General features: G+C 32.6%; 1 protein-coding gene across 4 annotated transcripts in view; it reads right to left on the bottom strand.

Annotated features, from left to right (window-relative positions):
- Positions 1–27,313, bottom strand: part of LRRC7 (leucine rich repeat containing 7) — a 708,443-nt gene that overhangs the window by 235,062 nt on the left and 446,068 nt on the right. For all 4 annotated transcript variants that reach the window (XM_082688811.1, XM_082688814.1, XM_082688812.1 and 1 more), the window contains 2 exons: positions 26,581–26,670; positions 23,514–23,570 (listed from right to left, as the gene is read on the bottom strand). In XM_082688811.1, the coding sequence (XP_082544937.1) occupies positions 23,514–23,570; positions 26,581–26,670 (147 nt within the window). The remainder of the gene's footprint in view (positions 1–23,513; positions 23,571–26,580; positions 26,671–27,313) is intronic.

Here is a 27,313-nt window from a genome sequence, read left to right as displayed (position 1 = left end):
CTACTCTTAGTTCTTCCCTTTGACAGTTAGTGCCTGACACAGAGCACGTATTTAATGAGTGTTTGCTGAATGTTGGACAGATGTTTTGCAGGTGCTCAAATGACATCTCAACTAGGATCATGCGAGGTATGAAAGTACTTACACTGATGCTTAGGTAATCCACTTCAGGCAAGGGAAGTTGTTTTCTTTAGATTTGTTGGGGCAAAGGTGGAAGTAGTTCCTCTCTGCTAGGATGTTTTCAGGAGAATAACTAAAACCACCTCATTTTAATATTTTTGGTCTCTATTCATTCTGCCCCTAATGACTAACTAAAGCAAGTAACTCTGGTTACAAATAGATCCTGAAAGATTCGCAAAAATTATTTTATCTTTGTGTCCTCATACTCCTCTTCTCTAGAAAAAATAGTCAACTTCCCATGAACAGCAAAGCTTGTCATATATTTATTAGTAAGTATCAGCCTGCCTTGTATGTTATTTATTAGTCTAAATATTCGTTTCCCTAACATATAATATGGTATTGCTCAGGTATTCTATGTATCTAGTTTACAAAGAGATTGCAATCACACCTTTTCTTTGGTTACAAAGTCCCTCACCGAAGACCACAGGATGTTAATACCTTTTGTTTTAAGCAGTATTTCATTAGTGGTAGAAATTTTGCAAGCTGTCCTTCAGTCTGATGATGTAATTGCCATACTACCCTCTCTCCCAACACTTCAAATACATGACTCTAGATAGGTGATGTTTTTTCTTAATATCAACAAACATGGAATAAAATTAGTGAATAAATTACTGAGTGCTACATGGAAGATCCAAAATGGATTTCACTAGTCTTCTGTTGTGAACAATATACTTTTTACACACATTCTTAATAGTATATGTTTGAAGCTGTGTTGAATGTCATCCTAGGCTTTTATTTTTAATTTTGTCATGAGCCCATTCATCCAGCAATCATTCTATTTATTCTACACACATTGTACTGCTCTAAGTAGTGGAGAAGGAAATATGAAAGACATTCTGCCATAAAGGAAATCATAGACCTGTGAGGGAAATAAGCAAGTGAATCAACTATATATATATATATATATATACACCATAATCTTATATATAGGATATACTTTCAAATTTTATTTCTTTTTATTGTGAGAACATAGAAAAGGGATAGGTAAGAGAGTCAGAGTGGGTTCAGAAAAGGATTTCTATAGGAGTTTATATCCATTGAATTATAAAGGATAAGTAAACTAGTTAATCAAAGAGTAAAGAAAGCTATACTAGACTGATGAAATAATACACACAAAGGCCCAGAGATAAGAGTGTATAATTAAAAATGACAGGAGCATGGAGTGCTACCAGGGGGAAGAAATTGTGACAAGATAAAGGAGAGATAGTTGAGGGGCAGGTCATGAAGAGCTTTTACCTTAAAGAGGATAGATTTTTTTTTCCGTGAAGGTCATTGAAGTTATTAAGGATTTCAAGGTAGAAAAGGACTTAAGATTTGCACTTCAATTTTGGAAAAACAGAGTAGAGTGTGGCAAGAGTGGAGACAGGAAAATGGATGATTTTAATAGCTGAGGCATGAGATTAACAGTAACCTGAATTAAAGTAATAGTAATGGAGATTAAGAGAAGGAAGAACTTATTTGAAAATGACTACTCATAGTTGTAATTTTACATTGACTTGTGTGGTTATTTGATCAGTGATTGTCTCTTTTATTAAATATAACCTCCATGAGTACAAAGATAGGATATGGTTTTGCCCACCCTCAGGTCTCCTATGCATAACACAGTGCTTGACGAAAAGGTCTTAATAAGTATTTGTTGAATGAATTCTATAATGAGTAAATTCAAAAAGTACATTCATATTAAATATATACAATGAATTGGACAGTAAACTAGGCAGTGAGAATACAGTGATAAACAAACTAGGCAAGATTCCTATTCTCATGGAGAAATTTTAGAAAGGTAAGAATACGTAATATATAAGAGAATTTGCAATAGTAATCAGTGTTACCAAGAAATTAAAATAAGGTTTTAGGAAGTGCTACAGAGGGAGTGGCTACTTAAAATTAAAGGGTCATCAAAGACTTTTGGAGGAAGGACATTTGATTTAAGATTTAAATGATAAAAAGGAGGCAGCCACGGATGGATCTGGGGGCAGAGAGTTCCAGACAGAAGGAAATGAATAAGCGAATTAGACAGATTTGACAGAACTTGTTGACTGATTGAATGTGGGAGTAAGAAATAGGCCTAGGATGATTCACAGGATCTAGAAAATGTTATTTCTATTATTTCTAAATGAACTTGGGGATACTGGAAAAAGCATAGATAGTGATGTAAATGATGAGTTCATCACTGGAACTGTTGACTTTATGGTACCTGTGATGCACTGAAATATATAGATAATTCATATCTAAGATTCATTCTATGAAGAGGAAGAATACACACCATAACTCTCTAGAGGGTTCTTGCAATAGTGTTCTCTAGGTTGAATTCCTTATTTCACAGTATCTTCAGTTGATGACATTCATTGACAGTCTTCCCAATACCTCCTGCTGCTATTCAGGGCAAGGAGATGCACTTCTGTTTCAAAATTTTCTGTTAATGGTGTCATCCAAATACAGCAACACTGTTAATTATTGGTAAACTTTAGACAGGACTAATTATTTCCAGGCAGATCCGAACTCTGCCACTATACTCTTCACTAGAATATTCAATAATGTTTTAAAGTCTGCTTTCTTATAAAAATAGATTCCCTTCTGTTAAAAAAGGCCCAGATCTCTTGGTATTTCATCCAATACTTTTGCCTAGCAAAATAACCTGTATGTCTTATTTAAGGATCTACTACCACTTTTCATGTCCAACCTAGACTACACGGTTGAGTTCAGACCTGTGTTTCAAATACTGTCTTGGGCTATAGGTAGGTCCCATTGTGTGAGAGATGAGAAGGAGGAAAATTAGACTTTTTTTTTGCTGAGGATACTTTGTGGTTAATTTTGAAGGTGTTTAACTGACTAATGTTCATCCAAGGTACGAAATGTCCTTTGTATCAAACGTGCCAGAGATTGCCATTCTATATAAATACATAGACACTGGAACTTCACAAAGAAACATTATTTCAAAAGAGAAGGTTCAAACTCAAAGAATTTGATCTGATAAACCTGTCCTATTTGTCAGATAACTAAAAATGCCAGAAAACTAGATTATCTCATATAAATTCTAAGATTATTTTGTCCAATTGAAAGTCTTTGGAATTATAAGGAAAGATAGGTTAAACAAATTTTGAACTTCATTAATGGGTAATTTTTGGAGAAATAACATTTTCATGATATTAATCTTCCCATGAAAGAAATGACATATCTTTCCATTCATTTAGATCTTCTTTTATGACCTTTGATTAGGATTTTATAGTCTTCCTTCATAAGCATTATGCCTTTGTTGTTAAATTTATTCCTAAATATTACTTAATCTTACTTTCTATTGAAAATGGAATATTTATTTTGGTTTCTTTCATCTTTTTTTTTTCTAGAATGGAAAAATATTGATATTCCTATACTTATTTTTTTTCCAACCACGTTGAAAACTTTAGTAGTAGACTAGGGTTTAGGTTTGCTAAGTGTACATAAGTATGAATGTATGGTTAGCAAGTAATGTAACTGTTACTATTAGTTCTTCTAATTGATTTATGAGTAAGACAGCTCTACCTTTGAAACCTTATCTACCTTTAAGAGTTATACAATATTGGGCAAATTGTTCAACCTCCTTTTGTTTTATTTTCCTCATCTATAAAATGCAAACTGATAATGGTATCGATATTACTGTCATACTATTTGGATTAAATGTATCAATAATATAAAACACTTTTGTACAGTGCCTGACAGGTATAAAACCCTGAGAAATGTTGGATGTGACTAATACTATTGCTCATGAGGAATTCATAGGCAGAAAATCAGTTTTAAGTAACAACTATAAATTGTCCAGCAGTATTGCTTCTTAATAATATTTAAAGGGAGAATAAATATAAGATTTTAAATAGGTAAGCTAGAAGTTCTTGGATTCTTTTGGAGAGCAAGAGGTTCTCCAGGTAATATGGAAAAAATGATCCAAACCAAAAAAAATACAATGACAGCCAACCATTTAGCAAAACAGAATCTAACAAAGAATACATATTTCATTCAATGAACCTTCTCAAATTAAAAACTACAGCAGCAATGAAACAATCTAAAAAAACCTCTTATCAGAGAATCAATGTCTGCATGAAGAAAGAAAAATAAAAGAGAAATAGAATGGTGAATTAAATTTTGTGAACTGTGGGAAACATTGGAAAAAAGAAATGAGCTTGTAAGTTGACAATAGCTTATGACTACGAAATAAATACATTCAGTATAAATGTTTACTCACATCATTTAGCTCAATTTAATTTATTAATAAAAGAAGATTAATAGTTTCTTCAAATATTAACACATCTTATTGAAATATAATTCTCTAGGCAAGTTTTTTGTTGATTTAAAAATGGGTCAAAATTAATGCATTATATTTGTCAGTTTAGAAAATCTTTCTGTGTTGTTTTGGAGCCCTCGTTCCTTTCTCAACTTCGCTAGCTCTTAACAAAATCATTACATTTAAAGAAACACTGACAACATTTAAGTTTTTATAATTGAACTAAGAAATGCTTCTCCAAAAGTGATTAATTTACCTTGTCAAAAGAAAGAGACTTAATATAAGAATTTGTTAACCTTAAATTCCACCACAGGAAAAAAAAAAAAAGGAAGAAAAATTCCTGGCTCAACTTATAAAAAAAAACTTGTACTAAATGAAAAGAGAAGACAGAATATTCAGATTAGCTGTCATTTAATAGAATATTGGATTTGGGAATTATAATTAATATAATAATGACAGTTGTATACATATATAGTAAATCTACTATATAGATATGTAATATTAGTATAATATGTTAGAAAAGCTAAAGGATAAACTTTAATCTGGATAATGCAAGAATTACAATGGATTTGTTGTCTGCAAATTAAAAAGTATTTAAATTTCTCTGCATCTAATTGTTGGAAATGATCAAAAATCAATTCTGATACATTTACTAATGTAATTCTCATATACATAGACGTTACAAACTGAGACACTCTGTGCAGAAACATGCAATATTATGGGTTGTACATGAAGCAGTGGATTTGGGTTTGGGTTGACCCAGCAAATCTTTTTGGGGAGGGGGGACAGTGGAGCTTATTTTTCTTGTGAATAGTGACATTTATTTCCTGATCAGTTCCCTAGGGTTTAAAGTCACTTTATAGTTGCAAAAACCACTTCCTTAAACTTCATCCTTTCCAGATCTTTATAAAGTTTGCCCTTGATTGTTAGTGCCATTTTCTATTGTGCACTTGATTGGAATACAGATACAATCCAAGTTTAACCTTTCTCATTTCTGTGTTAAGGGGTCCTTTGTTGGATGTCAACATAGAAATTCAACTAAACTGAGTTTTGTGGGTACACTAAAAAAATTGTAGTCTCCCTATAAAAAAATAATAGTAAGTTATCTTCAAAGCTATAATGGAGCAGGATTATCATTTTAATAACTATTCTTTCTGTGTCACACAATCAGGAAAAGGGATCTTTGCTAAATGTTTTCCTTACTACCAGTGATCGTTTATTGAAATTGCATAATAGGAAGACTCACCAAGCGATAGTTGCAGTAGGAAAGAATTGGATTCTTTTTTTTAAGAATTGGATTCTGAAGTCAAACATACAGAACCATTTCTTAAATTTTCATAAATTTAAATGGATTATATTATGCAGAAGTTTGTGTTTTTTCTGTATTCTCTATAGGTTTTCTCACACTATAAGCTATGGTGGCATGCTTTGAGCATATTAAAAGATTCATGGAAACATTAAACAAGTCAGGAATAATTCAAAGCAATAACTATAAGAGTGTAACAATATCACACTATGTTTATGAAAGCATCCATAATATTTTTCCTTATTCATCCTTATGCATTTTTCCCTCTTTGAATAAGACTTTATTGCTTTTACTTGAATTAGAATATATTCAGAAGAAAAATTATCACTTGTTTCAGCAGGCATACCATCTTCTTTTGGTACTGGCTTGACTGACTCTATGTCTATCCTCTTATTGACAGAACTTATACCCCATTCCACCCACTGTCAGAGTCCCCAGTCAGGACAATATTCTGCCTGACATTCACTGCCATAATTACAAGAACATTTGATCAAGGCAAAAATAACATTTATATGTTAATCATTTGGCATGTTTGTGAAATGTTGATGGGGTTTTCATGTGCCACAGCATTCTAAGAACAACGTTTTTAAATTAGCCAGATATAATTCTAAATGAAGGTTTCGAATTTATTTCTATATGATTTTCATGATTTTATTTCAAGTAATGATTTCATTTTCAAGTAGTTACATTGTATTTTTAAGACAAAAAAAGTTTGAAAACATGATAGATCTTAAACCTGACATAAAACATGCTATTATATTTACTATCACTTAAGCACAGAAAACACAAAGAGAGCTGAATATTTAACCTTAAAAGTATCACAACAGGAGGTGCCTGGGTGGCTCAGTGGGTTAAGCCTCTGCCTTCAGCTCGGGTCATGATCTCAGGGTCCTGGGATTGAGTCTCACATGGGGCTCTATGCTCAGCAGGGAGCCTCTTCCTCCCCTCTCTCTCTCTCTCTGCCTGCCTCTCTGCCTACTTGTGATCTCTCTCTGTCAAATAAACAAATAAAATCTTAAAAAAGAAAGTATCACAACATGTATCAGTATTAGCAGTATGTAAGTCCACAGATCTTCATTATCCACCAAGTGAACCAAAAACAATAATTTGAAAATTTTCAAACATTATTTCTACAAATAAACACATCTTTCTTCAGTCACATTATTGACGCATAGATCTACTCAAGGAGTTGGTTGATTACTTTTTGGTCTGGGTGAGTTTGCAGGTGTCAGTATGAGACTATGAGACACATGCTGTCTGATTTGGAGTGTGGAGTATAGGGGAACACTGACAAATACTCTCTGGTTGTATTATGTTGTAGGTGTATCACTAGGGCTTCTGGTTCCAGGTTAAAATATGTGTTCTGTGAAAACAAATGACATTTGTTTCCTCGTTTATTTAACAATTACTGATCAGTTGTTCAACTACGTACCAGGAAGTGAACCTTACTGAAGAGGTTACTACAATAAATATAAAGATTCAGAGAAGAGTTCCCAAAGAACAAGAGGTCAGATAACTCAGGAAATGCAAAATGGACACTTGTGCCATAGCAATTTAGCAGAAATACCTTATGACTTGAGGTCAGTAGGCCAGAGGGGGTGATTTTATTATCAGTGCTTTGGCTTCCCGAGCAGTCATTACCCGGCTCCTGCTATGTGGCTACCACTGGGATGTACAACAGACCAAGCAGGAGCTGAATAGATAAACTTAGAATCCAGAAGCCCTGTTAGAGGATGAAAGGGAAAAGAAAAAAGAGAACACCAGGAATGATCCGGCATGGTAATACTGGTGTAGCTTAGGTGGGTATGGCTCCCTTCGCTCTGAATTTCTTTTTATCTTGAGCAAAGAATACTGTGATATTTGATTCCCTGTGATTCCTCGTTTATTTAACAATTACTGATCAGTTGTTCAACTACGTACCAGGAAGTGAACCTTACTGAAGAGGTTACTACAATAAATATAAAGATTCAGAGAAGAGTTCCCAAAGAACAAGAGGTCAGATAACTCAGGAAATGCAAAATGGACACTTGTGCCATAGCAAGTTTCTCTTGGCTTCATTTCTGTTCCTTCCTTCTGAAGCCTAAGAAGCACTTTCATTTAGTGTGCATCAACTATGTGCAAACACTACTGGTTATAGTATACATATTACATTATCTATAATGCCTAAGTACATGATACATATTCATTCTAATGGACACACATACTAAGTAATGAAAGAGATTTGAATTCATGTTTGCCCACTTTGAAGTCCAAGTCTCCTCCACTTGGCCACGGTGTTTTTCCTGTTCCTGAGAGTGAGTTAAGGAAAAAGAACCCAGATTTGATTTTGTAAACTTGAAAAAAAAAAAAATCATCAAGAGAACTTCTGGTTTTTTAAAAAAATGAGTATATTTTGAAAATTCACATTTGATTTTAAAAGATTTTTGATTTTACCATTAAAACTGTTGGAATAGCTCATCTAAAGCTACTTGTTTTTCAAAACAGTAATTTTAAAAAAAACATTTTATTTTTATTATAGAGAAAAAGCCTGAGTGGGGAGGAGGGGCAGAGGGAGAGGAAAAAGCAGATTCCCCAATGAGCAGGGAGCCTGATACGGGCTTGATCTGAGGACCCCAGGATCATGACCTGAGCCAAAAGTGATGCTTAACCAACTGAGCCACCCAGAGGCACTGCATTAATTATTGTTTAATGCATACTTATGAAGAAATAACTTTATTCTCTGTGAATTTACCAAGGATTTCTGGATTCTCACTGTACCGGGTCATCCCAAAAAAGATGGTTAAAAAATAGTTTATGATATATGAAAAAATTCATATTTTTATTTCATCTTCTTTGTCTGGTAATTACAGATTAAAAAGTCAGTATGTATTTCTATCTTAAAATACAGATGGAAAAAAGAAACAAACCAATGGAAGAAACTTAGGAGAGTTTATTATCCTTGTTACAATTATATCCAAAGTCTCAACTTATAAACAGGCTAGAGTTAAAACAAAACTATGTTGATTTACTCATTTAAAAATTTATTTTGCGGGTGGAATAGGGATAGCAAACATAATCAATTTATTTATTGGATTTTATATCATCTTTCCAAGGAAAGTTAAATGGAATACCTGCTAGGTTTTATAAAGAAGTAAACTTGATTTATAAACCAATATGGAATGTTAATCATTATATTTAATAAAGAATATACAAAATAATATGTAAATTACTGAATTACAACTGAAGAAAGAATTCCAGGTTTTTCATTGTTACTGTAAATGGTAACAGCTATCCATTGCTCAAATCAATTGAGTTTACATTTCTTATCTACTTTGTCCCAGTTTGCCAAGTTTTAGTTCAGCCTTCATCTTAGATTAGACTCTTTCAGCGTACTTCTTATGACAATTCAAATACTTATTTTAAATGCAAAATTTTCTATTAGGAATTATATATAAAAGAAAAAAATAGTTGGTAGTTCTATGCTCATGGATCAGAAGAATAAACATTGTTAAAATGTCTATACTGCCTAGAGTAATCTACACTTTCAATGCCATTCTGATCAAAATTCCACTGGCATTTTTCAAAGAGCTGGAGCAAACAATCCTAAAATTTGTATGGAATCAGAAGAGACCCCGAATTGATAAGGAAATGTTTAAAAAGAAAAACAAAACTGGGGGCATCATGTTGCCAGATTTCAAGCTTTACTCCAAAGTTGTGATCACCAAGACAGCATGCTACTGACACAAAAACAGACACATAGACCAGTGGAATAGAGTAGAGAGCCAGATAGGGACCCTCAATTCTATGGTCTAATAATCTTCAACAAAGCAGGAAAAAAATATATATAGTGGAAAAAAGATAGTCTCTTCAATAAATAGTGCTGGGAAAATTGGACAGCTATGTGTAGAAGAATGAAACTTAACCATTCTCTTACATCATACACAAAGATAAACTCGAAATGGATAAAAGACCTCAATGTGAGGCAGGAATCCATCAGAATCCTAGAGAAGAACATAGGTGGTAACTTCTTAATAATTCAAGTAGAAGACAATTCCATAAAAACATGGCTTGTTTTACAATGTCAGATAGATCACGAACCACCAAATAATGGTTCCTTCAACACAGCAATGGAATACACTGTGCTTCATCTATTAGTGGTTTTTGTTTTGTTTTTATTTTTCGTGATATCAGCTCTCTTCAAGGGGATGTGCAGTAGTTGCATTTGGGTATCATGCATGATTTAAAGATTTTATAAACACTGCATTTAGTAGGCCACTGAAACTTTGGTGAAATGTGTCTATCACAAATTATAATTGCATTTAAATATTCAGATACGAAATGTTTTAAATGGTTTGCTTTCCTGGCAATAACATTTGGCAATTTAGAAGAGGCCATATTGCCTCACAATACACTGTGCCTTCATTATTTCTTTCTTTAGAATACATTTTCATTTTACATAATGCTATGAAAATTCATTCCATAAAAAAGTATTATAATAAATTTTCTTATAAGGAAATACAATCAAAGAACATACTCAGAGTTGATATTTCTTTTTATTCCTTTTTTTAAAAAGTTTATTTATTTGGGAGAGAGAGTGAGAGAGAGAAAAAGCGTAAGAAGAGGAGGGTCAGAGGGAGTAGCAGACTCTGCTGAGTGGGGAACCTGATGTGGGACTGAATCCTGGGCTTCTGGGGTCATGACCTGAGCTGATGGCAGTCCTTTAATGGACTGAGCCTCCCAGGTGCCCCCCAGAGTTGATATTTATTTTTTCAGTAGAAATAAATAACGTATTACACTAACACAAGAAAATAAACTCCTTATATAACTAATAGTGTCAGTTTAAGCCATGTCTTTAAATTGCCATCATTTTTTAAAGGAACAAAAAAATAGCAATACCAATTTGACATCTGTAACACACTCTTTTTCAAGGCTAAGGATGGGTGGAATGATGAAAGGGTACACAAGCAAAATGAGAAAAAAGAAAAATAGTGTGCATTATGTGTGAGTTGTTTTCAATAATCAAGAGCCAGCCGCAATGTGCAGATTACTTAATAAAAAAACACTGCAGACATTAAGTTTCTATTCATTTCTGGTCCTTATAACCAATCCGGTATTCGCCAGGTGCCCACCAAGTGCCTGGCACCATTCTAGGCACTGAAGCACTCCTGTCTTAGACAAGTGCAATATAATGTGATAAAGGCTATTACAGAGGAATGTACACAATGCTATGGTAGCGAAGAGTAAGGAAAAACTACTTGTGCTTTAAGTGTTCAAAGATACTTGCTAGAAAAAGTGGCATAGGATTTTATTTTATTATTTTTTAAAAGATTTTATTGATTTCTTTGACAGAGAGACCCAGCAAGAGAGGGAACACAGCAGAGGAAGTGGGAGAGGAAGAAGCAGTTTCCTGCGGAGCAGGGAGCTGGATGCGGGGCTCAATCCCAGGACCCTGGGATCACGACCAGTGCCTAAGGCACACATTAATGACTAAGCCACACAGGTGCCCCTAGGATTGTATTTTAAAGATGAATTTTGATTGCATTTGAAAAAAGAGAAGAACAGATAAACATTCCCTTCTGTTTCACATCCTCGCCCACCTCTATTCTTTCTCTGAGATTCTGTAGTCCCTGATCCTCGACACTCTCCTATCATTAGCCGTAAATCCCCTTGCTTCTGTCCTCCTCCACTGGGAGTACCTGACAAAACCCAGTCAGATGTTTCCTGCTGTGCCTGCAGCAAAGTAACTGACTTTCTGAAGAAGACTGCTCAACCTTGCTGAATGGATTTCCTTCAAATATATAACTTTAAATTTCAAATGGACAGTCAACACCGCCAGATGATTCTATGACATCACCCTTGTATATTTGCTTTCCCATTCTATAAGCTAACTACCCTTTCACACTTTCTTGCATCCCCTCAAATCTCCAACATTTCCTATTCACTCTTAGGGGATAGCTTTTCTTCATATTTCATAGAAAAAATCAAAGCAGTTAATTGAGAATGTTCTTGTTTTTCTTTTCCCAAGCCAGCAATCTCTGTTTATATCCATTTTCTTTAGGACCTGTATGTTTCCACAATAGAAGGATTTTTGCTTTTGTAGCTACATCACTCACTTGTGCTCTCCATCCCATTCCCTCATCTCCTCAAGCATTTGGTCTTATAATTGTTTCTCTTCTCTCCTGCACCTTTGTTTTCTCTCTTTTTACTCTTTTTTACTTTTATTCTTTTTACTTTTTACTCTCTTTTTACTACATATTTGCAAATATGCTTTGACATTACCCATCTTAAAAATCCTTTCCATGACACCATATCTCAATCCAGTTACTGCTGGCTTTTTACTGTTCCATTCTGCAACTAAACTCCTTGAAGGAATTGTCTGTAATTGTCATCTCCTTTTGTTAATCCCTATTCTTTCCTAAACCACTCCAACGAGGCTTCACATAATGCATTACTGAAATAGCTCTTATCTATGATCTATATCTCGCTAATGCCAATGCTTAGTTTTCTATTCCAATTTTACTTGACCTCTAAGTGGTGATACAATTGACTTCTCTCTTCCTCTTTTAGACATCTGCGTACTTCTCGCATTTGATTTCCTTCTAAACTCTGGTTGTTCACTCTGAGGTTCTTTGGTAGGGTCATTTTCCATGCTTAAACTATAAAAGTTAAAGTGTTCGAGATTCAGTTCTGTGTTCTCCTCTCTTTTCTATTTCCTTGATTTTCTTTTCTATTTCTCTTTTCTCTTCCTTGATTACTTCAACCAGTGTCTGAATTTTAAATATTCTCATGCAATGAAAACTCTTATAGTTGCATCTCTGTCTTTCCAAGCATGTGATTTATGTACCCAACTGCCTACACTTGATTGTCTAATAGACATCTCAAACGTCCCACTGCCAATATCCAATTTCTGATTCCCTTTATCTGCTCCTCTTTGAATTTTCTCTGTATGAGAAAATTTTGCCACTATCCATCCTGTTAGTCAAACCCAATCTTTTGGAATTTTTCTTCATTCCTATTTTTTGCTCTGACCACAAATTCTTTCCATAAGTAAGGCTCTTTTCTCCAACAAATTTGACCATTCACCATTTTTACAGATATAATTCTAGACAAAGCCATCATTATTTTTTATCTTTCCTATTGCAATCATTTCTTAATTGGTGTCCTTCTTTCATTTTGTCCACCTAAAACCCCTTCTCTGAAGAACTGCCATACTTTGTAAAGTGTGATCTTTGTAAAGCTTCAGTCACATGTCTCTCTTGCTCAAATCCTCAAATGGCTTTCTATTTCAATTAGAATATAATCCTATTTTTTTTTAAGATTTTATTTATTTATTTGACAGACAGAGATCACAAGTAAGCAGAGAGGCAGGCCGGGGGTGGGGGTGGGGGTGGGCAGGCTCCCCGCTGAGCAGAGAGCCTGTTGTGGGACTATATCCCAGGACCCTGGGATCATGACCGGAGCCGAAGGCAGAGGCTTTAACCCACTGAGCCACCCAGGTGCCTCTATAATCCTAATTTTCAAACATGACTCATAAGGCACTTTATAATTTTGCTCCACCTGACTCTAATCTCATCTCATACTCCTTCACTCCGTGCTCACTATGTTCCAGCTACACTGGCTTTTTTATACTCAAGATACATTGGGTTTACTCCCATCACAAGTGCTTTTATGCCTGCTGGTTTGGTTTGTTTTTACTTTTCCTCTAGAACTTTGAATCATTTTCGTTATTCAAATTTAAGTACAAAATGCCACCTTTTTTTACAAAGGTCTTTCCCGACCAGCCTAACCAATAAACAAATAAAACAAAAACCCAAAAGCAACAATCCACCAATTAAATATAAATCCCCTAAACAGAAACACTTTCTATAAAAACATCCCATTTTCTTTAAAGCAGTTACTTATCTTATTTCTTACTTGTGTTGATTGTCTCCCTCCATCAGACTTGAAAGTATTGAAGAATAGAGAATCTATTGTTCATTTTCTCTATTACTCATTGTCATATCCTCTAGCACCTACAATAATGTCTGGCACATATTAGATACATGCGTATTTAATTAAGTTTATTTTTAAACTGACTTGTTCATTATATAAAGTGAGAACATACCAGTAAATGTGCAGAAGCACAAATCTGAAAGTCTTATTTAGAGACTTAAGCAGGGAGTGTTTCGAGGGAAGGTAGGGGTCAGACTGCAAAGGGTCTTGAATGCTATATTGAGTGGTTTGCATGTTACTGTGCAAGTAACAGAAAGCCAAAGGTTTTAAATTTTATGTTTTCCTCTAAATAGAGCCTTCAGGTATGAGATCTTACTTTCATAAAAATAAAGTATATATTTTAAAATGCATATCCACTTAGTTGGATATAATAATTAAAGAGATCATTTTTATGATTCTATTTAGGATAAGAAATGCCTTTTCTTTTGCTTCTGAAAATTTCATGATATATTCAATCAAAGTTTTCCCTTTTAGAAATTTGTTTAATTTAGAATTGTTTCATTGTAAACAGAAGAATCAATACTCTTCATAGCATTTTAACATAATTAAAACACATAAATTCATTCATTTATCTAAATTGCTACTGAACATTTCTTAGTGGAAAATGTATTCTTTTTTAAAAATTCATTTATTTATTTATTTAATTTAAAAAGATTTTTATTTATTTATTCAACAGACAGAGATCACAAGTAGGCAGAGAGGCACGCAGAGAGAGAAGAAGGGAAGCAGGCCCCCTGCTGAGCAGAGAGCCCCATGGGGGGCTCAATCCCAGCACCCTGGGATCACGACCGGAGCTGAAGGCAGAGGCTTTAACCCACTGAGCCACCCAGGTGCCCCCAAAAATTTATTTTAAAGAGAAAGCACACGCACATGAGTGGGAGAGGGACAGAGGGAGAACTCTCAAGCAGACTCTCCATTAAACTCAAAGCTCCATGCAATGCTTGATCTCAGGACCCATGAGATCTTGAACTGATCAGGAACCAAGAGTTAGACCTCAGCCAACTCAGCCAACTAGATGCTCCCCAAATGTATTATTCTTACCTTTTAACTCATGTAGCATAATATTTTCTATCTTATTTTTTTAGAACAAACATAAATCTGAATACTAATGCTCGGTAAGTAAGAGTCTTATCATTTTAACCTGATTTATTTTATTTCTAATCTTCCTTATAAAATTATAGGGCATTTATTTTATACCATGTAAGTTTATTAATTATGTGGTAAATGTTAACACAAGTCTTTTTAACATATTGAATAAAGTTTAAATATAAAGAAAAAATGAATATAAGTACATTTCTGTTAGATAAAGTTTTGGGATCTTTTTGAGGATAAGTAATATAAAACTAAATACAATGGAATACTAAGTTTGGAAAAGAAGAAATACTAATTATTAAAAGCCATAAAAGGACAACTAAAATCTTATATTACTAAAAAAAATATAAAACATACATTCAAGGGAGTTAATGTCATGAAGTTAATATCTTATGTGAATTTTTATTTTTAATATTGCTCAGGCACTGAACTTAAATGTCATAGAAACTGTAGAAGACAGTAACTCAGAAATATTTCTCTTGTGTCTGTTCAGCAGAAAATCAAGCTTTTTAAGGATCTATTTTGCATACTGAAAGACCTGAATTAACCCTGACTTGAGTAGGAGAGTGGAAACATAAAGAAAGCAAAAAAATCTATAAAGAGCTAGATACATTTCATCTGTCTTATTGGTCTTATCGAGACAACTATGGTTTGTTATTTACTCATCAAGGATCCACTTTAGATGTAAAAATCAAAACGCGGGTGACAAGGAAATCTTTTTAAAGGCTGGAGTAAAAGCTATCTCCCAAAGTTCAGTTTTGTTCTGCACTTACTAGAATACTGTAAAAGGGCCATAGCGAAGATCAATTCACTGGTACAATTTGAATGTCCCTTGTTGTTGTATGTCATTACAAAATTTGTAAATGGGAAAAAAAAGCATATTGCTTAGCATTGCTTACTTGATAGCTGGGCTATGGAATTGAAGCTTGTTTTTTTTTTTTTTTTTTTTTTAACATTTTATTTATTTATTTGACAGAGGGAGAGATATCCCAAGAAGGCAGGCAGAGAGAGAGGGAGAAGCAGGCTCCCCGCTGAGCAGACAGCCCAATGTGCGATGTGCATCTTAATCCCAGTACCCTGTGATCATGACCTGAGCCAAAGGCAGAGGCTTCACCCACTGAACCACCCAGGTGCCCCAGAATTGAAGCTTATTATAAGGTTTTTGAGTCAAACTATAATCAGATCAAAATTTCTGTGAAAACTTTGCCTTGGAAAATCTCTAGCAGATTTTCTAAGCAGAAATGCAGAATCTATGGCTAATTTCACAGTGAAAGTAATGGGAAAATTAGGGATGATTTGATTTGGAATTTTTCAGACAGAAAAGGGGAAGATTCCGAGAAATGCTTGGAAATACAAAGGTGCATTGTCTACTGGATGTAGCAGAGAGATCCTGTGGGATGGTAATGTTGAGAGTTAACGACATTAGAAATGTTGACTCCAAACCAAGAAAGGTCTTGACATATTTGTCTTCTGTAATCTGTGAGCAATCATGTGAGCTTTTAAATGACACGTATCATGGTGTGTTTTAGTAAGGAAGCACTAACAACAGGAGATGAATTCCAGTGGGGGAGATAAGAGGAAGAAGGAGTTATTGGAGGCTAAGTCAAGTAATACTAAGGACCTCAAGTTAGGCAGTGACAGAATGAAAGAAAGAGTTCTTGCGTGTGAAATAAGTTGATGGCCAGTGGATCTGGGGACAGTAAGACAGGAAAAAAAGGACTGAATTTTCTAATCTCTGTAATCAGGTGGATGGTATTGTTATTAGGCAGCATCTAATTAAAAAGCTGGGATTTCTGTTTTGGTTTGGTTGGTTTGGTTTGGCTTTGCTATCAAGTGATGCGTGGAAGAGAGAGATAAAGTTAATTTTGGTTTTGATATTGGTGAAAATTCCATTTCAGAACTGGCTATTAGAATGTGGAGTTGGAATTCATGTAAATATTTACAATTCACCACCACAGAGGTAATATCTGAGACCATAAGGATAGATCTTTTAGCTAGGTCTTTTGTGTCTTTGTGTATTTTTTTGGCCCAAGATTCTGAAACCAAGATCAATACTTGGCCTATGATGTTCAGAACATATCTTTAGGAAAGACACTACATTTATCCATAAAGCAAGAAGCAATCATCCATATTAAATGGCTTGAATTTGCAAATATGGATTTATAAGTACAGGAAGTCATAAATAGTGGATTTGTTCCTCATGGTGCTTTTTGAGAGTTTTGTTAATTTTTTTCTTGTGTCTTTTACCATTTGAGTTCAATTTACCCACTTTTAAAATTTTAGAAATCTTAAAAAGAAAAAAAGTCTTTAAGAATTAATAACTAAATATTTAAAGTTTTTATATACTTTATTAAAGTATATATACTTTATTTACTTATATATTTATATATATTTTTATATATTTATATACTTTATTAAATAATTTATATGAGTTCCATTATTGTACTGCTTGAAAAATAAGAAAGACATATTAATATCACATGTAATTTTTAAGAATTTGTTTTAAAGTAAATTTAAAAAAGCACTATTCCCTTTCTAATAAAGAGATTGTTATGACACAAAATAAAAAGTATATATTTTATGTATTTTTTAAATACACTCAACTTTTCTAAGTGCCATGATATAGCTACTTTTGTTTAAATATGTCTCTAGTTTTAAATGATCACAAGACTCATTGCATCAACTGTTTACCCAAAACATATTTTCCAGTTTAATGGAGGTAATGACCACTGAGCATTTTTTAAAAATGATGACTCTTAAGTTCTTAGAAGTTACATAATCCATAAACAACAAGCAGCAAGGGCTTGAACAGAAACCCAGGTTTGTCTGACTATAACATATATACCTATTACAGTACATATGGCTTTTCTTGGGTGAAATAGAACCACATATAGGCTAATTATTCTGTGAGAGACTAAGCCTCAAGCTCTTATGAAACTGAAGCCATACCACTTTCAACGTCACTATTATACCAGGTAGTTTTCATCTTTTAGTAAAGTTACTCATTAAGGATTAGAATGGCTGTTAATTGAAATACTCTGAAACACAAAAAATGATTTGGTTCCATGGTTTTATTTGCCCTTTGTGCCCTCTCCCTAGCTCTTGACTGGACTTGACATAACCTTAGCTAACCATAATATTCTAAATCTTAAATTTACATCAAGAGTATAAGGCTAAACAGAAGTACAGTTTAGTTCAGAAGACAGAGAGCTCACAGCCTTTCCTTTGGTAAATCTTGGAAAGTGTGCTTGATATTTAAGAAGGGACTCTTATAATTGCATTGCTATAATGTGTCATAATTTATAGAGTGCTTCTAAGTATAGAATGTCATAATTATTACTCATTTCATTTTATTTTAAAATACAAGAACAGGGGAGAAGAATAAAGAAAACACCTTGTTCTAAATGCAACTCTCTAAAGCCAGAGGTCACTAATATGGTTACCCTTGGTTTGTTAGCTTGTCATTATGTCACTTTTGATAAAGATCACCTGGAATGGGATGGTACCATGTGTTTAACAAAACAGCATGCCTTATAAATTGATACACATTCCTAATAGCATAAGGTAATATAATGATAAAAATACATTTTATATAATGATAAAATACATTTATTCATTTTATTATATTATATATATTATTATATATATTCATTTTATTATATAATATAATATAATATATTATATTTTATTTTAAAAATACATTTTATTCATTATATTATAGTCACAAAAACAGAGTTAATAAAACATCAAAAAGCTATTCTGTAAGCTGTGCCTGACAATGGAATTTTTTGTTACAATAGCACTAAGGAACCTATTGATGTATTTCATTGAAACAAGTTGTACAGTAATGCTAATTGAGATAATTTATTAAAAGCATACTGAAATGAGAATAGAAAATGATTTAGTCACACCTGTCCAGTCGGAAAACATATTATTTTATGACTATTTCTTCATTATTCTGACAGTGATAACTGTCAGTAAAATAGATAACAAAGGAAGAGACCTTTTAAAAGAGAAAATGTGACAAGTACATTATATTTTTCTAATCTGCCTGTAATCTTACTTAAAAAGAAAAATGAACATACATGACAACTGAAAACATGTATTTGCAAATGAATACAAATTTGACTGATAATTATAGAGTATTTATTACCATTCAGGTTGGAAAATACCATATATGGAGAAGCTTTATCCCTAAAATGTTCATTTTTAATAGAGTCATTTTAGTACATAAATAAAACTCTCCCCTTGTCCTCAATATATACATGTAGTTCAAGAATGACGCTGATCATTTTCTCCAAGGCAATAGTGTTTCTTTTTATTTGAAAAGGTTTTTTATCTTAAAACAGCTTTTTAAAATAAAGTTTTATGTTAAAACAATCATAAAATTTCAAGTTCCAAAGTATCATACCAAAAATTTTTCTGAACTACTTGAGAATAAATTGCAATCCTGGTACCCTATCATTTCCAAATATTTCAGTGTTTGTTTCCTACAGACAATAATATTCTCCAACCAAATCAAACCACAACTATCCAAATTAGGAAATTTGCATTGCTACTTGGCTACCATCTAATCCTTGGATTCCATGCAAGTGGACTGATTGTCCCAATAATTTTTAATAGAAAAAGAAACAATTCAGAATTACTGAAATAACCCTTTAGTCTTTTCTTGACTTTCCTAATCTAATGTCTCTCATTTAATAATGCTTTAATGTAGCTCTGGTTTTAATTTAGATTTATAACTCAAGGGATCTTCTGTCTTAGAGAGTTTCAGATAAGGTATATATTTCAATGCCATTTATGAATAGTTATATGTATGTTGTATGTGGGTCCTTAAGGCATTCTCACAGACATGGGGCATTTTTATTTAAAAATAAAACTTACCATTATCACTATTTATATGCTGTTAGATTACTTCCTAAATAATTCCTAAATTTCATTTCCTTTTTTTTTTTTTAAGATTTATTTATTTATATATAGAGAGAGGGAGATTGCATGGTAGGGAGGAGTAGAAGGAGACGGAGAGAGAGAGACTCTTTAGCAGATTCTGTGCTGAGATAGAATCCCATGCAGGACTCAATCTCACACCCTGAGATCATGACCTGAGCCAAAACCGAGAGTTGGATGTCTAACTGACGGAGCTAACCAGGCACCTCCTGAATTTCATTTAAATATACTGTTTTCTCCTCTCATTTTTATCTTATGAATATTATGTTTCTTGACTAAATGTATAACATTTTAATAGCAAAGGCAAAGAAATGTTACACTACTTTTGGAGTTTCTTTAGTTGTTATAAATATTAATTTCCTTAATTTGAAATTATTTTCCTCCCTTGATGTGCCTTAGCTATTATGTGTAACTTAAAACCACCAGAGGGAGCATGTGTGTGCGTGTGTATGCGTGTGTGTTTGTTACGTGTAGGTTTAAAGACCTAAGCTCAGCTATCAGCTATTGATAGACTCATCTGATTAAAATATTAGATATTTCTTATAATTTTCAACGGAGAAAAGTAATCAAGTGACACAAAATGTCCAGGTCATATAACAGATATTTCTAATTGTGAATCAATATATTGGCATTCTTATTTATTTATTATTAACTATTTACCAGATACTGTTTTGGGCACTGGAAACCCAGCAGTAGCCAAACAGAGAAAAAAAAGTCTTCGTAACAGAACTTGTGTTCTCCTGAGGAGATCACCTCCAAGTAAACAAAGAGTCAAAACAATTTAGAGAACCATAAATAATATGAACGAAATCAAAAGGAATAGTGGAATGGCATAAAGGCTAAGAAGGGACAAACTTATGTGATGTACTCTGAAGAGGTAAGATCTGAAGAAAGATATAAATCATAAGTAAAGTCGAGCCATGCAAAAATTTTTGGTGAGAGACTTCTAGATAGACAAATAGGTTGTGTAAAAACTCCCAAATGGGAAAAACTCATTTTTTTTGCTTCCCCTCAAAAAATGTAATTTAGGAGATAATTCTGCTATGAGGACAATTATACTGTGAAATCTAGAAGTTTACTTTTTGCTTATTTGTTTTTTTCAGATGTTCAATATCCTCAATTATTACACATAAGCAAGACCTACTGTTTCAGGGATTTTTAGGCAAATGTGTATCTGAGAAATTTAATTTTCTCACTCATTCATATACCTAGAAGAATGATCATAAAGAAACAGTTTATAATAGTAACTTGTATGTAGTAACAAAAAGAATTTGTCCTAGAATCTGCATATATCAAAATATGTTGTTATGTCAAAATATTAGTTTATTTAAAGGATACACATTTTAATGTAGGTTATATTATAATTCTTACACATTTTCACATTTTGCACAGATTGAGTTTTAAGACAAAATGAAAATAAGAGAAAATCACTGAGGATGCAATATAAAAACTGAGCATCTTGTTTATATCTCTAAGGAAAGCATGAGCTATCTCTTGTTGGAGAAATCATTACAAAACTAAAATTGTTGTTCCTAAAATGACATTTTTCCTTTATTTTCTTTGGAAGTAAAAAAAATAAAGGATAGTAGAAAGCTCTCACATTTCTCTTAGTTACGGGTTTAGATTGGTGATTAGAAGGTGTTATATTTAATATGTTGAAACGTTTATTTTTATTCAAGACAAAACTTTATGCAATTCTCATCATATAGACAGCAAAGCTAAAATATATTCTCTGTATTTTATTCATGGCCTTGGTTATTTAGATTATTGTCGATATGTTAAAAAATAGCAGACTAGATCAGATATAACTTTGAAAATGATTTTTTAAATGCAAAACTAAAATAACTATACAACTTATGCATGCATAACGGTTTGCCAAGGAGACCCAGTGCCATTTCTACACATCTCTACAATGTTTTTTAATGCCAGACATAGTTAATATAATTATTATATTATATGAACTATATATGTATTATAGTAAATAGCTATATATTATATATAATATATAACCATATATTATATAACTATATATGATATTAACTATATTATTATATTAACTATAAATATAATAGTTAATAGTCTAGTATTTTTATTCTGTTTGATAGTGTGCCACAATTTAAAATCCTACAGAATGCCCTTGCACCAGCTATGAGCATCATTACTCCTTACTATGAACTGTTAACACAACTACCTCATATTAAGTGCTTATTATCAATATATGGTCAGATTTTAATTTGTATTTAAAATTTCCATTTAGAAATAAACCTGACAATCTGTGTCAGATTTATTTTATACTTACATCAAAACTATTATTTGAAAACAGATGGGAAAGGATTTTCCTCCACATACTCATATTTTCTCCTTGATCTAAACGTATACATTTAGATGAAGGGGACAACTGTTCTTTTACTGTCTGCGATTTGGTTTCTACTTAGCCATATATCCATTCTATTTTAAATGTAGACATTTAAAGCATTACGGATGGCAATGTTAGCAACTAGCTGCATTTGCAGATTACTGCCAAACAAGTAACACTCTCAACCATTTTCTCATCATTGTTTACCCCCAACCTGGGAGAGGTGCCCTCCATTAGACCTATATTGTACAATGCTTTGGCTTAGAGAAAAGCTACTCAAAATTGCAGGGTGTACAGGTTTGGAGACATCTCTTCCTTTTCATGTTCTCTCTTTGTCTTCCACTTATGGGGGAATTAATAGATGTTTTATTTCTATATTTTTAAAATGAAATCATATCATTATTAAAACTTTAATATTGCATTGACAGAATTTTCATATATAATATCATATATGAATGTATTTTAAGGTTTGTATTGATATTTTGGTTAAAAAATCAGTGAAATTCAGTCTAGTTAGCTTAGGGAAAAGATGAAAAAAACTGAGTTTTGGTCCTGCAGTAGAAAGGTCTTAAAGTCCTGTTTATATGTTGGAAAATTAATCACCGTACATAACCTTCTGCAATACTGTAGGAAGGTAAAGATAGCAGTATAGTACTTTCAATAATTTAATTGTAACATATACAAGTCCTTTTGATTTATTTGGGTAAAAAATTCCCCATTTCAAATAATTTTTGACTTCCAAAAATGTTTTTTTCTGTACAAGACAAAATTCTATTATTAGACATGAATAAGGCAAGGCAGGATGAAACAAAGTATTTTGTTAAACTAAACATTGCATACAATTTGGAGGATTACTTTTCCCATAAAAATATCCTGTGCTTTTATATAAACCAAATTTTAAATAGACCAGTAAAAAAAATAGTTTGAAAGAATGTATAAAATTTCTGACAAACCATTTTGGATCTTTAGAAAAATTTTAATCACTTTTATGAAATGTTTTTTCATATTCTTGATTTAAAAATTGAAAGCTATCACAGTCCATAAATTAACTTGAAGAATTAGCAAGTGATTAGATTGAACCTTTTGAAACTGCTGATTGTTTTCAGCTATAAAAATGTCAGTTTCATAAGTTTCAATGCGGTAACTTCCTGGTGTGCATGTTCCGCTATGAGAAGAACCTTAAATGGATTCTGCCTGCATTGACTTGTAATTACACAGTTTTATAAAGCACAATATATTCTTACTTAATATTAATCTTATAGTGTACTGTGCTTTTCAGGCTCTAGGAAAAAACTGTAGAAAAATTAACTCAATCAAAATGGCTAAGCACAGCCAAAATAAAAATAGTCCTTTTTTTTCCTACTACTTAAAGTCACAATTTGAAATTTACAAAATACACAGTCACTTACTTTGGTAGAGTTTTCAAATGATTTTCTCTTAACTCCAAGATCCGCAATTTGACAAGTCTATAAAAGTGAATAAAAAAATTGCTTCTTAATATTTCTGTATAAAACAATATTCCTATGAGAAAGCCAGTAATCATTGCATTATCCAAACAACTATGTCTGAACTTTACATATCATGGTTACAGATTTTAAAGAATTATATATACAGATCAATTATAAGTAGGGTTGCATCAACATTGGACAATGACAAATACTGGTTTACTAAAAATAAAGATCATGCAAAGAGATCATTGGGTCCAAGTTCTAAATTTCATGTTTTATAAAAATATATACACTGTTGTTTAATTGTAGGTAACAGATTCCTTAATATCTACTTAATACTAGGTCCTGTGTTCACTGGAGTATGGCAATACTCTCCCTCAAGAGACTCTAAGTGAACCTGTAAAGCAAATAATATAGCACACTAGTTAAAAGCTTGAGCTTTGTGGTCAGATGAATCTGGGTGAAATCCAGACTGTCGTATTCTATTTCTGTGACTCTGGTGCATTAATCAAACCCTCCTATTTAGGTTCCTACATCTCACACTTACCAACCTGTTAAGCTCTATGGTGTGAGATACACTATTGTTAAAATGTCTATAACTGAGGTTTAAAATGTACTCTGTTGAGGTGACCGTTAGAACAACTGTTAGGGGTGCCTGGGTGGCTCAAAGATACTCAAAGTTAAGTATCTGCCTTCAGCTCAGGTCATAATCCCAGGGTCCTGGGATAGAGCCCCGCATTTGGCTCCCTGCTCAGGGGGCTGCTTCTCCCTTTCCCCCAGCTTATACCCTCTCTATCTCTTTCTCTCTCAAATAAATAAATAAAATCTTTTAACAAAGAACAAATATTAATTGGATTCTCTGAATTCTTGGTGTTTGGGGAATATTTCAGTATTTGAAGTATTTCTCCCACATTTACTTGGCTTTTAGATATTCATCTAGGTCTCTTCCTCTTTTCTTTAAGGTGTTTTGACTGCGACTAAGTTTCTAATTTAATTTTAAATTTAAAGTTTTTAATTTCTATATAAAAATGATTCAGTTATTCAGAGCATGAGTATATTGCTAGTAAAATGGGTTTCTTCAACATCAGTATGTCTCAACTCTTCTCAATATCTGTACTAGTATGAAGTTACTTTGTGACCTACTTTGGCTTTTAGGGGCACCAAATCTCACATTTTGGAAGGAAATTTAATAATTCTCCAGCTGAAGTTTAAAAATCTTTTTAGACTATAATAGGGCATGGTAGACTAAAGTAGACGTTAGTCTTTAAAGTAGACTTAAGTCTTAAAGTAGACTTTAGTAGACTAAAGTAGAGCATATCTTGGCAGACAATTTACACAGAATTAAATTCTAATTCCAAGTGGTTTTGGTACTATGTTTTCTGTTTGGCCAAATATCTCCCTTGACATTAGGACCACTAAAAGAGAACTGAGAAAAATTTAAGACAAAGAAGTATGGTCTAGGGTGATAAATATTCTCTGGTTTGATAATTCAAAAGATTCTGTATTGTCACAGTCAGTACCAAAAAAAAAAAAAATGACAGTTTATATGAACAAATGTTGAAGTGCCAATTCATTTAGAAACTTGGCAAATGCTCTTTTGAAGATCTGTGAATTTTAAAAACCGTCTAACTAGATGGTGTTCATATGTGGTATGATATCATGATCTGCAAAAGTAATGGAACTTGGGAAATGTTGATATATTCTCTGCATATAAAATGAGGCTGGTACATGTTAGACTTAATTATTCTACTGAGATCTTCATAACACCAACAGATAGGTATTGAGTTATTACCCAATTTATTCTTGGAACAATTTCAAAAGTGATCACTTAGAAAAATACAGTTGATGATAAATTTAAAATGTCTTAATTTTTAAGATGTATCTTTTATATATAAAAAATAGTTCATTGTAAAATACCTGGAAAATATTGAAAAATATGAAGATGAAAATAACAAGGCACCAGTCTTTTATCTCAATCATATATTATATTCAAATTGGTGAAATATAATTTATATATTTTATTATAATATGCTCCTAAACAGAACTTATCGGAATTAAAAAAATATTTCCCTAAACCAGATTATAAATTGACATACTATTATCATGGAGGTACCATAATATACTAAACTAATCTCCTGGACTGATTTGTGTTTCCACTTTTTTTCATATTGGAAATAATGACAAATATCCTTATTTATAAATCTTAGCGTAGTATCTGATAAGAATATCATACATTTCTAGAAATAAATTACAAAGGCAGTAGTTGTAAATATTTTCAAATCTTTTAAAGCATACTGTTATGCATGAAAGTCGTAACATTCTGAAATTCCATCAGCTATGTGAGACTACCTTTTTTCCTTGTACTGTATAAAGAATTTTTGTAATATGATAGAACATAAAGCTCTTTATCATTTTAATTCATATTATTTTTATTGTTTGTGAGGATAAACACTTCATGTATTCACTACCAGTATGTACATTTAATCAGGAATTCCTTGTGGATGTCATTTACTCATTTCTTTTCTAATGAGAACCTTATCTTACTCATTTGTAAGAGTTCTTTATATCTTAAGGATATAATTTGCTTCCATATATAGTGGAAATGTTTTCCCAGTTTATTGTTTTCCCTTAATTTAAAAATATTTTCTGATATTATTTTATTTTAAATGTTTTTATGTACTCAAGTCTATCTACCCACTTATTGTAATTTCCTTTGTTTCTAAACTATAGAGGTATTTCCCAACCCAAGAGCCATAAATATTCATGTGCATTTTTTCCAGATTACCTCTGACGTTATTTTTTGTATATTTAATTCTTCAATTCACCTGGAATTTATTTGATTATTAGTGACATGCAAAAACCAAATTTTACTTCATTTTGGAAAATGTTTCATGAAGTAACATTGTCTCACTTAATGAATAATAATGAGTCTTTAATCATAATTGTTACCTTTGAAGCCTCAACTACTAGCGCTGGTAACTACTCATCTAAAGTGAAATAAAATTTCATTTAAATTTTGTATTCTTACCTTCCAAAATTAGCTGGAAGAAATTCAAGAAAGGCGTCATTCAGGTAGAGCTGGGTCAGATTTAGAAGCTGCGTGAAGCCATCGGGGAGTCTAGAAAGGAGTTAAAGGTTTAGTCACTGCATCGATGTTGCCATAGAAACAGAACAAAAATATATATCTCTAAGGAGAGAAAATAGAAGTGTAATACATTTTTCAATTCTCCTTTGGTATCATAGTAATGGAAGAATTTATTGAGCATGTTGTTACAGCTTGAAAATTTTGCTTGTTTTTAAAATAAATGGCATTCATCCACCTCCACACTGTTCTCCTATGTGGAGATTTATGTCACAGCGACATCATCTCCTACTGTTGCCCTAACCTTATGCACACCAGTGAGATATTTTTTGTAGAAATTTCAAGTTGTATGCCATGTTTTGTAATTTTAAATTTAATATTCTTTCTCAACAGAATATTCATATTTATAGTCAGGCAAGGATATCTACTTACTCTTTCATGAAATCATTAACGTGTTTCTATACTTTTTGCAATGATGACTAAAACTACCCAAGAGGAAGGGATAAGTATTCTGACCCCCTAAGTGATAATTCATGTAAACTGCAATTCAAATTTGTTCAATTAATTTTCCACAAAAATGACCACGAACATTGAAACTCTGACTACACAGAACCCGAAATGCTTTGAGTCATTAAAAGAGTTGAAAGAAATATCCTTTGTGAAAATTTACAAGCTGGAT

The sequence above is a fragment of the Mustela nivalis genome, assembly GCF_964662115.1.
Source record: "Mustela nivalis genome assembly, chromosome: 10".
NCBI classification, from domain to species: Eukaryota; Metazoa; Chordata; class Mammalia; order Carnivora; family Mustelidae; genus Mustela; species Mustela nivalis.
The sequence above is the reverse complement of the archived record's forward strand: the minus strand, read 5'-3'. Positions and strand labels throughout refer to the sequence as shown.